General features: G+C 38.3%; 1 protein-coding gene across 1 annotated transcript in view; it reads right to left on the bottom strand.

The window, feature by feature from the left end:
* Positions 1 to 6,534, bottom strand: part of LOC112518590 (glycosyltransferase-like At2g41451) — a 14,285-nt gene extending 7,751 nt beyond the window's left edge. Inside the window, exons 1-3 of the mRNA XM_025126342.1 lie at positions 6,128 to 6,534; positions 4,961 to 5,110; positions 4,814 to 4,866 (exon numbers count right to left, since the gene is read on the bottom strand). Of these exons, the coding sequence (XP_024982110.1) occupies positions 4,814 to 4,866; positions 4,961 to 5,110; positions 6,128 to 6,484 (560 nt within the window). The 5' untranslated portion in view covers positions 6,485 to 6,534. The remainder of the gene's footprint in view (positions 1 to 4,813; positions 4,867 to 4,960; positions 5,111 to 6,127) is intronic.
* Positions 6,535 to 16,677: the final 10,143 nt, after the last annotated feature.

Below are 16,677 nucleotides of genomic sequence, written 5' to 3'. Positions count from 1 at the left end.
GTAGGCATGAAGGATTGTGCCTGAATCATGCATGATTCGTAAACCATAGTCAGCAGTGCCTTGCAAGTAACGAAGAATTCGTTTGACTGCCGTCCAATGATTTTCAGTAAGGGATTGCATAAATTGGCAGACTTTGTTGACCGTGAAAGTAATATCCGGACGAGACAATGTCACATACTGAAGGGCACCCACAATTTGGTGGTACTTGATCGGATCAGCAAACGTAACGCTATCACCAAGAGCAAGATTAGCATTAGTGGTCATAGAAGATGAAGTCGGTTTAGCATTAGACAGGCCTGCGCGTTGCAAGAGTTCAAGGATGTATTTCCGTTGTGATAGAATCATATCATGACCCTAACTGGTCACTTCAATACCGAGAAAATAAGACAAGCGACCCATATCCTGAACAACAAAAGATTGACTAAGACGTTGTACCACTTTGTCAATAGCCTCCGGGTTGTTTCCTGTCAAAAGAATGTCATCAACATAGACTAGCATGTACAAAATGGTGCCCCTGTGGGAGTAAATGAACAAGGAAGGGTTCGTTTTGGAGCCCTGAAAGCCAAGAGAATGAAGGACCGTAGAAAATCGATGAAACCACGCTCTAGGGGCCTGCTTTAATCCATATAAGGATTTGTGAAGTAGACAAACATGATCGGGTTTGTCCAGGTCAACGAACCCTGGTGGCTGTTGCAAATAAATTGTCTCGTTGAGATCACCATGTAGGAAGGCATTTTTCACATCAAGTTGCCTTAGGGACCATTTCTGTGTTGCAGCCAGAGATAGAACACGTATGATGGTCGATTTGACCACGGGACTGAACGTCTCCTGATAATCAATGCTTGGTTGTTGCCGAAACCCTTTGGCTACTAGTCATGCCTTGTAACGTTTTATTGCCCCTGTTTGGTCCCTTTTTAATTTGTATACCCACTTGCAATCAATTACGTTGGAATTTGGAACGCGTGGTACTAATGTCCAAGTACCATTCCGCATCAGCGCCGAATACTCGTCAGCCATGGCGGTACGCCACTGAGGGTACCTGTTAGCAATAGTAAAGGTGGTTGGTTCGGTGTCAGGTGAAGGATGATGGGTATGGTATGAGGAGGCATTGTAAGGTTTGGTTTGTTTGGGATTGGGGCGTAGGTTGGGTGGTCGAGTACGGGTGGGTTGTTTGGTGGTAGAGGAGGGGAAGGGGTAGGGGTAGGCTGCGGTGGTGGTTCGGTGACTATGAAACGGCGGTGATAGGTGTGGATAAGGGGTGGTTGGGCCGTAGGGTGATCATTAGGAGGGGTGGTGGTAGGTGTTGTTTCTTGTGGGACAGTTTGCACTGTAGGTGCGATGGAGGGTGTCAGTTCTGGTGGAGCAGAATGTTCATTAGGTCCTGTGGAGGATGAAGAGGTGGGTGGGAGGTCAGATTTGGGATAGGTGGAGACATAAGGATTTGGAGTGGTTGGAGTAGGAGTGGTTGGAGGAGATGTTTGGAAAGGAAATGATTGTTCATTAAATCGAACATGACGGGCCACGTAAAGACGATCAGACTGTGGGTTGTAACACCGATAGCCATGATGAGCGGTGCTGTAACCAAGGAACACACAAGATGTAGAGCGGAAGTCAATTTTATGTTTATTGTATGGACGGAGATGAGGGTAGCATTGGCATCCAAAAACCCGAAGAAAGGAAAAATCGGGTTTGTGTTTGAACACATGTTCAAATGGTGAGGTGTTTGAGTTGGTTCTGGATGGCATTCGATTAATAAGATAGACTGCAGTGTCAAAAGAAAAATGCCAAAACCGTTGTGGAACATGGGATTGAGCAAGTAAAGTAAGACCGGTTTCAACAACAAGTCGATGTCGTCGTTCAACAAAGCCATTTTGTTCGCTTGTATGGGGACATGAGAGGCGATGGGTGATGCCAAGAGGAGAGAAGAATTGGGAGAGATTCCGAAACTCGCCTCCCCAGTCGGTTTGGACAGATTTCAGTTTGGTTTGAAAATGCCTTTCAACCATCGCAAGAATCGTTTAAGAGTGGCATAAACATCAGATTTTAGTTTTAATGGAAAAATCCACATAATTGTGACCATCAAAAGAAGGAACAGGAGCGGGCCCCCATACATCACAGAAAACCAAATCCAAAATGTGCGAACTTTTATAAGTAAATGGTAACAAATGAAGTTTAGACGATTTGCCAATAGAACATGAATCACAAAAAGTACTAGCACACTTATTTTGTAAAGGTAAATGATATTTAGATAACATGGACTTCAAAAGTTGTGGATGTGGATGTCCAAGTCTTTGGTGCCATGTGGTGGAAGAGGCACGTGTGGTAGAAAACGACATTTTCTGAACAGGCTGAGGCTGAGGAGGACGGAAGGAGTAGAGACCACCATTACTTGGACCAGTGAGGAGGATAGTGTGTGTGAACTTGTCCTTCACAGCAAAGAAAGTAGAGTGAAATTCAAAGTACACATGGTTATCAAGATAGAATTTTTGAACAGAAAGTAAGTTCTGTTTTATGTCAGGTACGTATAGTATGTCTTTAAGGGAAAAGGTTTTGTTTGGTGAATGAAGTTGTGAGGAACCAATGTGTAGAATGGGTAAACCCTTACCATTGCCAACGTGAAGGTTGTCCTCACCGTAGTAGGCCTCAGAGTTATCGAAGSTAGATAGGTCCGGTGCAACATGATGGCTAGAGCCTGTATCCGGAAGCCAAGCTTGTGACCGGTAATTTGTAAAGTTGGCAGAAGGTGGTTGTCTCGTTCTCATAGGAGTAGGGTCGCGATTGGAGCAATGAGACGGGATATGACCAATCCCACACCTGTTGCATGTGCCAAAAACAGTGTTTTGATTAGAAGCCCAACTAAATTGATTACGGTTACCTCCTCCTTGACTTCTATTGTTGTAGTTTCCTCGTCCGCATCTAGAATCACGTCCACGACCACGGTTATTCCCAGATCTGTTGGTGTAAAAGGCATGTGCAGGTTGTGCATTAACAGGCTGAACTTGAAGACCAAGTTGTGACAGAAGCTGTTGAATAGCTTGAAGATCCGGTTGAGGAGTAGACGAGGTGGCACCAGGAACCGCTGAGTTGCGGTTGTTCGTGACAATCGAGAATGCTTGAGGCGGAGAGATGTCAGTTGCAGATTTCTTGATCATGTAGTCATGGTCTGATAGCAGGCCATGAAGTTCTGCAAAGGCAGTTGGGAATTGGCGACCAAGGAGTGTTGACTTCAGCCCGTTGTATTCTTCTCTAAGACCCGAGATAACCAGCATCACCAAATCTTTTTCTTTCATTGGTTCACCTATATTGGCGAGAGCATCAGCATATTCTTGAGCCCTGGTCAGGTATGCGGAGGAGGTTTCAGCAGGCTTCATCTCTAGTTTAAGAAGCTGAGTTTTTAGGGAACCCTAGATGATGTGTGAGGAGCGTAAACACGTTCAAGAGACAGCCAAAGATCACGGGAGGTAAGTCCTTGAACGTGTTGGAACGACGCCTCAGAGATTGTAGAAATAATAATCAGCATCCGTACATGTGCATCATTGAAAACCCATGCTGTGTAGTTAGGATTCGGTTGTGGTGGGGGCACTCGCATCTTTTCCAGATGATGATGATGATGAGATAGTCATCGGTGGACAAGGAATGGTGCCATCAACATAGCCGAACAGGTTGTTTGTGACAAGGAACGGTTGAACCATTGTCTTTCAATAGCCATAGTTGTTTGGTGATAAAGTGAAGCCAAACTTGTGGGAGTTATGGGTGGTTTTCTCGGTTGGAGTGAAAGCTGCAACAGTTGTCATTGGATAGAAGGTGAGGCAGCTGTAGGGTAGAAGACGGGTGCGGTAGCTTTAGGATTAGGCAGCCGTAGGGTAGAAGACGGGTGCGGAAGCTTTAGGGTTGCCTTGTGACGGCAGCGGTAGGGCGGCAGCAGTAGGGCGGCAGCGGTAGGGCAGTAGCTGTAGGGCGTTTAGGGCCGGCTGCGGTAGGGCGGCAGCGGTAGGGCGGCAAAGGTAGGGCAGCAGCCGTAAGGCAACAACTGTAGGGCGTTTAGGGCCGGCTGCGGTAGGGCGGCAGCCGTAGGGCAGCAGCTGTAGGGCGTTTAGGGCTGGCTCTGATACCAAGATAAACTTGGTAATTGTGTGTGTATATACCGATTACAATCAGGGATATATATAAGAGATACATTTACACTCTAGACCCTCTAATATAATTATATATATATCACACTTAATTGTCTAATAGTGCCTTTACAAGTTTAACGCCTCAAGTCCCTTGGTTAACATATTCAAATACAAAGTGAAAACTGAAAATCTTCTATACACACAATATCAGCCTATAACAATTCCAACAAGATCTCAAGAATCTTGACATGAGGTAGCTATTGGAAGGTCTTATAACGGGTCCCGCCTAAATTGTAGAATATGATTTTTCGGGGGGTAATTCAGAACTTTATATCCCCTTTGTCCCAAGAAAAGAATCCATATTTGACGTTTGAGTGTCAAATTACATTAACAAAAATGGTTTGAGTTCAAGCAGTATTTTTGATTAAACTACATTAACTATTAAGAAACCAACGGGGACATGCTTTCTTTTTCTTTGCTACTTCAGAACATTATCCTACGGCCTACCTCTGTCCAAAGCAAGGAGTTTATAGTAGATTTTTGAATATCAAATGCATTACGTTATAGCATTAACACTCATAAAAATGTCTCTGGTTAAAGCCAATTTTTTATTACTACATTAACTAACAAAAACCAATGGGATCATGCTTTTCCTTCTCTTTTTTTAGCATATAAAATTCAAAGATGCAACAACTAACCTCTTGGCTTGTTGTGCTTCAAGTTCTCTTGTCCTATATATCACCTTTACCTCCTGTAATAAGATTAATGTAAATTTGATCATTGAAGAACACGTATGTTATAATAGATCAACTTTGAAGAAACACAAAGTCAAGTCCTTGACTCACAGGGATAGACTCTAGAACTTTAGATACAGTCGGGGATGCCGCTTTTCCTTCAACAAACAGGAAGAAGGTTGAAACACCAATAACTTTATGATAGAAGATCCACGGTAATATTTGCTCTAAGCCAGCTGATGTGCTTGTGGTAATGCATATCTGCAATGACAAAATTGCAGATGACATTGGTACTACGGATGCTAAAAGATACCCACATTAAGTAGCTGAACCAATAGATATCCTAAAGAAAACGGAGCAAGTATATTCGACTAAACTACACAGCTGGCATGTTTTCACAACTTTTTTCCCTTAATCAGGACAAGTTTCCTAAGGATTTCGTTTCATGATATCAACAGTTGATGTACAACAGCTATTTGGTAAAGACTTTGCAACATAGAAAATGATTCAGAATTTCAGATAATTTTCAGTCTCGGCTGAAGATTTTCACCTACTCTTAAAAAGAACATGTGACTTGTTTTCAGAAGGGTATTATGCACAAAACTCATTAACAACACTATCAACGACAAACAATGCTACTATGGTGTATGGCTGAAAACCCATGGCTTTATTATCACAAAGAAGTGTAACCTTACATGTTTCTCCATTCACCACTTCTAGTATACTTTATCAGTCAAAACCACGCATTAGCAGCATTCGAGCTATGACCAATTTTTTGTTTTTATTAACTTCATTTTTATTCAAAGGATCATTGAAATGGTAATCCTACAAGACTGATTACTTGGTTTATTCCCAAATGTTATACCACTAACTTCAAAAAGTAAACATTTTCAATGCCGCTGAATTCTGATACATCACAGATAAGATTGAATCCAAAATCCAATGTGACAAGCGCATTCCCTTTTCTCAAAATAAAAATTGCACAGATCTTCAGAAAACCTAAAGATTTTATAAAAAAAGCATCCATTAAGAATAAATTGTCAATAATCAACAAGCAGGTGGCCATTGCACCCACGGCAATGCGAACCTCTAGTCGTGTCGTCTATGTATAACAGCATGTAATTAGATTTTGAAAATAGGCTTTTAGACCTTTTTGGGTTCAAAAGACAACATTTACATGATCAGTAAAAAACAACATCGTTTACCCAAATCAGCTAAAAAATTCTTATATAACATAAATGACCCTACAAAAAGAAACATGAAATTTGGGAATAATACCTTAGGTTTTAGATCGGATATGTAATCGAATTTCCAATCCCTATAATAAGGGAAGGATACGGACCGGCTTTGACCCAAGAGATCCGCACAATTCGAGGAGGTTCGGGTGGTGTGTGTGGAGGAGGTATAAGCATCCATTCCAGGGAATTCAAGGCGATCTTTGGGACTCCACCGGGTTGTTGGATCGTCGATTTCGCCACGCCATTGCAGAACGAAGGCGAAGGCTGCTAGAGAGAGCGGAAGGAGTGTGAGTAAGAGCAAGATTTTTGAATTGAAAACCTGAGAGGATTGTGCTGATGAATGAGACGACGACGACGAGGATGAAGTGGGTCTAAGAGATGAATGAAGGCCCGCCATTAATGATCGATGATCGAAGAAGATGATTAGATTTATATGTAGGGATGTTCGGATCAGTGTTCAGTGTTGAGTGTTATTTTGAATTCTGATTACATAAAAATATTCAGATTTAGGGGGTGTTTGGGTAAGCTTTTCAAACCGACTTATTAACTTATTTCAGTTGGGTATCGGAGATAAGTCATTTTGGAGTGTTTGGGTAAAAAAAAAGTGCTTATACCGGTACCAAACCGGTAATAAGTCGTTTTTGATAAGTCAATCCCCCCTGACTTATCAAAATCAACTTATTAACAATTTACCATTTTAACCCTTACCTTCCTCAAGCGACCGACTGATGATTCGGGGGTGTTTTGTGAAATCGAACCAGAGAATCAAACCAGAGAAATCGAATCGAATGTCATCTTGGAGACGGATGTCGTCTTGGAGACGGAAATCGGTGCCAAGAAACTCGCCGATGCAGAGGTTCTCGGGGAGAAACCACTCACAGGAGATCGCGATGACAACCTCTTCCACRGTGGGTGCAAACTCGCCGATGCAGAGGTTCTCGAGAAAATAGGGTTGGAGTGATGAGGATGGAGAGGAATCTGGAGAAAATAGGGTTGGAGTGATGAGGATGGAGAGGAATCTGATGGAGAGGAATCTGGAGAAAATAGGGTTTGGAGTGAGGATGGAGACGATGAACAGTGGAGGTTGATTGGAAGACCTTTTTAGTAATTTTACATCTATAAGCCAAATTTGCCAAACACTAAAAACCAACTTATCAACTTATTGTTTTTTGGTACCATTATAAGCTAATCCAAACACTTTTTACAAAACTCCAGTTTGATACCACATAAGTTAATAAGCACTTTTACAAAAAAGCATAAGTTGTTTTAAATAAGCAATCCCAAACACCCCCTTAGAATAATAAAGGCAATTATGTACACGGGATCCATCGATTAGTTCCTCGGAATCCGTAGTTTCATTGATCAAATTTCATTATAAAAAAAGGAATGCAAATGATCCTGGAGCAGATCGAGAAGAACGGGAAACAACAGGCAGAATTGGTTAGTAAGATGAATTCGTCTGCGTTATCTGATGGAGATAACACGGTCGGTTGGAGGAAGTGGAAAAAATGGTGATAAACATGATCGTAATCGTTTTTTGGCGGTAAAAGGAAGAAGAGAAATTACAGCGTTCGATGGTACAGATCCGGATAGATGGATCTTGAGAGCCGAAAGGTATTTCTCGTTAAATTGATTAAGTCTTGAGGAACAAATTGACGTTTCGTTTATAGCGTTTGAAAGTGATGCGCTGAAATGGTTTCAATGGGAGAACAAACGTCATCCTATTACGTGTTGGGAAGATTTGAAACGGTTAATTCTTCGTCAATTCAGATCACTAGCTTTGGGATTGTTATGTGAACGGTTTTTGACAGTGAAACAGGAAGGATTGATTGATGATTATAGGAAAAAGTTTGTGGAATTCGCTGCTCCTCTGGATGGGATATCTGAAGAGGTATTTCTCAGGCAATTCATTAATGGATTGGAAAATTCGATTAAGGTCGAACTGTGTCTATTGAGTCCAATTTCGTTAAGTGAGGCAATGGAGACCGCTTCCAAAATCGAAGTCAAAAATAAAATGATCAACAGGGAGAGATCAACGTATATAGGAAGGAAGAATTCAAGTTTTGTATTCGAAGCTAAGAGTAGCGGATCGAATTATGTCTCGTCTCTGGTCTCGAAAGTAAGTTTTGGATCGGACTTTAGAAGGTTATCGGATTAGGAGGTTCAACAAAGGCGATCTCTTGGTTTATGCTATCGATGTGACAAAAAGTATTCACCAGGGCACAAATGTAAAAAAAGAGTTGAATGTGATTTTGATCCAAGAGGAAGTTGTGGAAGAAGCTGATACATAAGAGGATAAATTATTGAGTTCGGTTAATGTGGTCGATGTATGAAAGAAAGTCGAGGTTCATTTCAATTCGGTCATTGGTATTGCTAACCAGAATACGATGAAAATGGAAGGAATTATTGGAGATTAGAAGGTTGTAGTACTGATAAGCATCAACTTGTTTGATGCTTTTACACTTTTTCTTACTTTATTTATTAGTTTTAGTTTCCCAAAATTCCACAAATTGAGTCTTTTTATTTAATTTTTGCATCTTTTTTATATTGGAGCTGAATTGATTTGATAAACATGTTTACTTCTTAGGTATGTGCTATTTTTTGTGAAAAAGCTATGTAAATAAGTGTTTTGGCAGATGTATGCTACAACATGTGCTGCAGGAGGATTCCTAGGGCATTTTAGATAATAATATGGAGCATCTTTTGATGTCTTATCCTCCTTTTTGACAACTTATTTCCTGCATATTTGAAGATCTCATTGTGCAAGAAGAGAATATTCTCTTTGTACTATTTTTTGGGTAGCATTGATTTATCTTTTGAACATTGTATAAAGTTGGATAATGGTTTTATCTTTTGGTCCTTGTATCCCATTTCCTACTATATAAAGAAAGGGATATTTGGCATTTGAGGACAAACAATTTGAGAAGTAAATTTGGGTATGAAAGTATAGTATGGAAGTATCTTTAAATTCCATCTAAATTCAAGAAGCCTTCTTTATAATTTTCTTTAGCATTTATTTCTTCTACTTTCTTTTCTTTTCTTGTACTTTACTTCTTATTAATATACTTTATTATTTATGCAAGTAATTTTATTATTTCAAGTATGGTAGACTAAATATATAATTTGGGTGTTGAGTGACGTGAAGAGAAACACCAATTCCTTTTGTAGATATTTAAATAATAAGTCTTTCCAACTACATCATCCAAGTTTATATTGCAAAATTATATCATCCATGGACAAGTTGATCACTTGCTTAAAAATGTTAAAGTGTGTTGGATTTAGAGATCAACCAACAAGCACACGTCAACTTGAATGATATGGAAGTAGGCTTGAGAGAGATACTTAGCATTGAGGAGACACGTTTCACTCCATTTAGCTTATATAAGGAATAATTTGAGCCAATGTCGAGACTCCAGCCTTACATAGAGATATGGAGGCTTAATCTATGATTGTGCGCCATTCTACATCTCGAGATAGTACCTTAAAGAAGCTATTAGTTGTAAGGACAAGTTACTTATTAAGCATGCTATAGAACCATGTTGTAGCATGTTGTCTACTTAAAAACCGGTTTAATATCTTAACATATCCCTACACCCTAAGCTCTCTTTTATTACTTGATCACAACAGTAGTGTTAAACCAACTGACCACAAATATTTCTTCGAACTCATCATTTGAAATCATATCTTTATTTAGACTTTCAATGAACTTTTATTATTTTCCATGTGAACGATATTCAGTATTTTTACCACTCTATTACTTGTGAAAGACGATATTGGATTGATAAGTGTATACTTGCACTAATTTCCTTTTATTAACAGTCCGAGAGATTTATTTTATATAATTCTAGTAACAAGTACTCATAGACAGCGACACGACTCACAACTTTATTTCGTAAAAGGTGGTTAATAAGTTGAATTTAGAAGTGAATAAAACGAAAGAGTATACGATTACTATGGGTACGACCAATGCGGTGAAAGGAGAGGGCATCTAATGTGGTATAACGTTGTCAATACAAAGTTTAGATATCGTGGAGGATTTTTTGCCTATACAATTGGGAAATAGTGATGTGATTTTAAGTATATAGTGGTTGGAAACGTTGGGATTCATTTACATTAATTGGAAACAACAGGTAATGAAATTCACGGTTGGGGGAAAATCTGTCACGATTAAAGGTGATCTATCTCTTGGAAGAACTAAAGTGTCGCTGAAAACCATAGGAAGGGAAATCCAACAGGAGGGTCATGAAATTTTAGTGAATTGGGCTCATGTGAAATAGAGAATGAAGAGCAGGAAGAAATGAATTCGGGGTTGGAATATTTATTACAGGTGTTTGAACGGGTTTTCAATATGCCACATGGATTGCCTCCGGTTAGAGGAAAAGAGCATAGCATTGTGTTGAAAGATGGAACCGAACCAATGAATGTGAGACCGTATAGGTACCCTCATTATCAAAAAGATGAGATTGAAAAGCTAGTTAAAGAAATGCCGGAGACAGGAGTGATTCGGCCGAGTGCAAGTCCATTCTCAAGTCCTGTATTACTAGTAAAGAAAAAAGATGGGAGCTGGAGGTTTTGTATAGATTATAGAGCCCTAAATAAGTCAATGGTGGTAGATAAGTTTCCTATTCCAGTCATCGACGAGCTACTGGATGAATTACACAATGCCTGAGTGTTCTCGAAATTGGATCTGAAGTCCGGTTATCATCAGATTAGAATGCGAGAAAGATGTGCAGAAAACAACTTTTCGTACTCAACATGGACATTACGAGTTTCTCGTAATGCCCTTTGGATTGGTCAATGCATCGGCGACATTCCAAGGTTTAATGAATGAAATTTTTGGTCGTTATTTATGAAAGTTTGTTTTGATATTTTTTGATGACATATTGGTATACGGTAAGTCTTGGGAAGAATATTTAGTACATTTGAAGCTTGTTCTTGACATTTTGTCCCTACAACAGCTTTATGCTAATAAGAAAAAGTGTGAATTCGGCCGTGATAAAATTGGTTATTTGAGGCATGTTATATTGGGTGAGGGTGTAGAGGTAGACAAGTCTAAGATAAAGGCTATTGTATAATGACCCGACTACAGTTACTGAGTTACGAGGGTTTATGGGACTGTCCGGTTATTATCGGAAGTTCATTAAAGGGTATGGAATGGTGGCTGCCCCCCCTCACAGATTTACTAAAGAAGAATCATTTTCTTTTGACAGAAGCAGCCCAATCAGCCTTTGAGAAATTGAAGAAGTTGTTATTAACAACACCTGTTTTGAAACTTCCTGACTTCTTGACGGAATTTATCATTGAGACAGACGCTTCAGGTTACAAGTTGGGAGTTGTTTTGATGCAAAACGAGCAGCTCATAGCCTATTTCAGTCAATCGTTAGGATTGAGAGCAAAATAGAAATTTGTGTACGAAAAAGAACTGATGGCTGTAGTTTTTGTTGTACGTAAATGGAGACCGTATCTTTTTGGGAGACATTTTACGGTCCGTAGCGATCAGCGAGTCATTGATTCTTGTTGGAAAGGGTGGTTGAACCGGAGTATCAAAGATGGATGAGTAAGTTGTTGGGTTACGACTTTTCGGTTGGTTACAAACCAAGATGTGTTAATCGGGCAACATATGTTCTATCTTGGAAAAAAGATGCTTTGGAATGTTCAAGTTTGAGGGAACCACAATAGAGACAATGGGATGATTTGAAACGTGAAATTGAGGAAGATGAATTTCTTATGAAATTAAAGACTGATTTAATGCAAGACAGTACGACCCATAAAGGATTTAAATTACAACAAGGTTTACTGTTATATAAGGGTAGGTTGGTAATACCCAGGACATCCAAGTTCATTCCTTTACTGTTTGAGGAGTTTCATGGATCTCCTACCGAAGGTCATACCTGGGCGAATCGTTCCTATAAGCGCATTGCTACTAAGATTTTTTGGATGGGCATGAGGAAAGACATAAACGACTTGGTGAAAAGTTGTGAAGTTTGTCAAAGAAATAAGACTTTAAGTGGCACTCCAGCGGGTCTATTACAACCTTTATCTCTGCCCTCTACAGTTTGGGAGGATGTATCGATGAATTTTATTGAAGGCTTACCTACGTCTGATAGTAGGAGCACCATTATGGTGGTTGTAGATTGTTTCAGTGAGTATGCCCACTTTATTAGATTGAAACATCCATATAATGCTCAATCGATTGTTGAAGTTTTTGCAAAGAAAATAATACGGCTACATGGAGTGCCCCAATCCATAGTTTCCGATAGAGATAATATTTTTCAAAGTGCGTTTTGGAAAGAGATATTCAAACTACAAGGTTCTAATCTCAGGTTTAGTACCACGTACCACCCGCAAACGGATAGGCAGACGGAAGTTGTGAACAGATGCTTAGAATAGTATATGAGATGTTGGGTTTCGGACAAACCGAGGCAGTGGAGTAAATGGTTGTCTTGGGATGAGTTGTCTTATAATACTTCATTTCATACCTCACTTAAATGTTCTCCTTTCCGTGTACTTTATGGGAGAGATCCCCCACCTTTGATACGTTATAAATATGCTTCCTCAAATTTTCAGTCCGTAGAACAATAATTAATGAGTAGAGATGAAATTTGGGATGAGGTCATGATGCATCTGTTGAAGGCTTAATGTAAGATGAAGCAATATGCTGACTTAAAAAAAAAAGATGTTTTTTGCGCCTGGAGATTAGGTGTTCTTAAAATTATGTCCTTACCGGCTGAAATCCTTAGTGAAGGGTGGTAATCAACCATAGTTGTTAGCCAGATTTTATGGTGCCTATAAGATCTTGGAGCAGATTGGAAAAGTAGCCTACAAATTGGACCTACCTGTGGGAGTGAAGATACATCCAGTTTTTCATGTGTCGCAATTAAAGTAAGCTTTTGGAAATTATGCTTCTACAACATAAATTCCTACCCAGATTACGGTGTCCTTCAAGCAGAGCCGGAGGATTTGTTAGATATTCGCCCAATTACCCGAGGAGAACTGGGACAGTTGGAAGTTTTGGTGAAATGGAAAGGAATGTCTGAATTTGAGTCTTCTTAGGAGCATTAACAAGCTCTGTTACAACAATTTCCTAATAATCACCTTGAGGACAAGGTGAAATCTTTGGGGAGAGTATTGGTGTACCTCTAGTGGTTCACATATAGGAGGAGGGGAAATTAGTGTAATTTCTTATTTTCTGTTTTGAATAAGACCTTAGGGGTATTTTCGGGTTTTCCTTTTGTCTAGTGTGTGGGAGCCTTTTTGTGGGCGGGGAGTATCCTGTTTTGAGTCATTTTATTTTTCAATTCAATTGTAATACGAGCTTTTGCTATGGACATAGCCTCTCGAATATCATTGGAGTGAATTCCTTTTTGTATCAATTCAATTACAAGCTTTCGACATTAGTTTATAGCACAATCATGCTACAATTGGTTGATGGTTTTGTTAAGTATATCTCAATTTCTTGTTCTTTTAACTTAAAGACAAATCAATTCACATAAAGTTAATTTTATATAGTTCATCTAGAAGGAAATTATCTACAAAATAATAGTATACTTTTTTATTCGGTTAACCGATATGGTAAAAGAAAATAATCGCAACCAAAACTTACCTTATTTGGTTAACAGGTATGGTCAAAAGATGATAGAAACCAAAACTTACCTTATTCGATTAACCAAACCATTTAACTCGCAAACCAAATAACCCGAAGCTCTTTTGGTTCAAGTGAATTATTCAGTTTTGGGTTTTTTCTGATACCTCTAGAGCCCTAGTCACCTAAGGTTCTAGATTTGTCATTGCCGCTACATGAGTGGTCCCCTTCAAAAGCATTAATTTCAGTTTACATGAGTCCAATACTGATTGTACATACTTTCCTAACATATTTTGGCACTACAAATAAATGTCTTGGGGTGATTCATTTGTAAGCTTTTAGGGAAAATTTTAATAAAGCTTTCGAAGGTTTTTTGTGAGTAATACTGTGTGCAATCTTTGATGTTTTATCTCATTTTTCTGTGTCCAACTCTTCCTTGTAAGATCTGTGATATATGAATCATATGACATCTCAATCTGCTATATTGTTCTTCATATATTTCATTATCTGTTGACTCTTGATATTTTGAGCTTCCACAATTCATTCTAATTCTATTATTAACATTAAAATAAGATTTGGGATCAACATTTAGGGAGTTCTACATTGCTTCCTTTGACCACTATGTTCTTTGAAACAATATGCAAGAGAAGCAAGAAGATGATTTATTGTCTTCTGCTATTAGATACCGAATAAAAACCATTGGATGGTACTGTCCTTTTTGGGGCTACTATTCAAGTTATGGGCCGTTTATCAAATACTTACCCGGAAAGTGCTTACCGGTAAATTTTAACACTATTATGTACTTATTGTGTAAGATTTTAGTCCATCAAAACAACATCGTATGCAACAATTTACCCGATAAACGCTTACCGTGATAAGAGTCGCCGCCCTCACTTACCGCGTAAGGTTCTTGGTCCTTATCTCGCTCTTACCGGGTAAGATCATTGGTTCTTACTATATTCATCCGATGAGTTAATGTTACTTGGTAATAAACGGTCCATTAGCTTTATATGATTGTTTTTTCCTATCAAATAAAAAGTTAAAGTATTTTATCGTCCATCTACTGAACAAGAGGTAAATTGACTCTTTTACCCATTTAACAAAGAAATTATCTACTTCATCCAACTAATTCCGAGTTCAAATCTCGGTAATCCATTGTCATATTTAAATTATATTATATGTATAGAAATAATTTTTTATTATTATAATTTTTTTTAATTCTTATATCTCTAAAACCTCATCGGAAGCATCATCATTTTGCAATGTAATATAAACATTATTATATTTTCACATATATTCTTTATTTTAGTAATTTGCCCTTTTTGTTAATTTATTAATAAATAATTTATTCGTTAAAAATATTTAATACAAAGTCAAAATAAAAATAATTTTTAAATCAAATAAGTCAACAATGATATTTTAATGATTAATTTATATATCTAACTACCATCTTATTTATCACATTATAATTTATGTTTTATAAACTTTTGTAATAATGGATAAATAATTAATAAATGGGTAATATTGAAAAAAATTGTTGTTTAAAAATAAATTTCTAAATAATTACCGTACATATTTATGAGTAAAAATGGAATTCTATAAAATAAACGATTAGAAACATTAAGTCATTTATCAATTTAACAGAAAGTTGTCTAAATTTTGCATTAAAAAAAAAGTTATTTATAAAAATAACCGGTTTACACAACCTTTTGCCACAAAATAACCACATTTTAGAGGTTTTGCCAAAATAACCACCCGGATCGCCCCCATTAAAAAAATTCATCAAAAGTCGAGATTATTGTTCACCTCGTTGACCGTGTTTGACCTCGCCCCCGGGGCGATCCGTACTGTACGGGGGGCGATCCGTACTGTTCACCCGTGTTTTTTTTTTTATTAATAACATTGAAGTTGTATTTTTTAACTTTTTTAGAACCAAATTTCATGGGAAAAAGTTTAAAAATAAATCTTTATARTTATGGAGACGCAAAAATTATTTTTCTCTGTGTTTTTTAAACCAAATTTTAACTTTTTGTGTTTTTTATTTAACAATTAAGGGGTGTTTTTAATAAAAATTGAAAAATACATTAAGTGTGTCTTTTTACGTATTTAATTTTAAATTTCACGGTTTTTCGTTATAAAATAACCGGATGATAATTGTGGTTACGAAAAAAAAATATTTAGTTGATTTTTGGAGAAAAAATCAGACATTATATCTGATTTCGCGGTTTTTGATGATATGACAACTCTATGACGTCGATTTAACGCGGATTTGACGTTGATTTGACGATGATTTTGTTTTATTACTTAACGTTTTATATAAATTGCATGTGGGGGACCATTCATCCCCACCACCGACCATCCCACCGCCTGTTTTCTCTGGAAAAACCGAGCGAAAAACCGAGCTTTGACCATTCCACCGACCATCCCGACCAATATCGTAGCCATTCTTCGACATACTTTTGATAATTGGGTCCGGACAAGGTGGTGGGTCGGGCATACCCAAAAAACTATTCCTTACCGACTTGATATCTTCAGAATCGGAATTATCGTCGTCTTCGGGTATGTTCAAAATTTCGGCAGCAACAGAAACATCTTTTGCCATATCTACCTCCTACAACCGTTTTGACAGTTCGAGAGACCGGATCGGGTACGGGTTGGGAGACTGCATCGGAGGCATGTTCAAGTCTTGAACAAAATAACTGTCAGGTTCAACGGTAACTTTTTGTTCAAGATATGAATTTCCAGCACCATCGTAGGGGAAAAAGGTGCTTCGATTTTCACCACTTCTACTGCTAGGGAAGAAAGTGCTCTGATTTAGACCAGGAGCACAACCGGTAGGGAAGAGTGTGCTTGGACCATATGRGTTTGCAACGCTAACGTCGGGGAAGAGTGTGCTCACAACACCGGTGTAAAAAGTGTTTGAACCTCCCGGGTTTGCATTTGATGGATTTCCTTCATAACCTCCATTGTCGACAACATATAGTGTCAACATTTCTGGTAAAGTTTGA

The sequence above is a fragment of the Cynara cardunculus genome (genome assembly GCF_001531365.2).
Source record: "Cynara cardunculus var. scolymus isolate 2C chromosome LG 9, CcrdV1, whole genome shotgun sequence".
NCBI classification, from domain to species: Eukaryota; Viridiplantae; Streptophyta; class Magnoliopsida; order Asterales; family Asteraceae; genus Cynara; species Cynara cardunculus.
The sequence above is the reverse complement of the archived record's forward strand: the minus strand, read 5'-3'. Positions and strand labels throughout refer to the sequence as shown.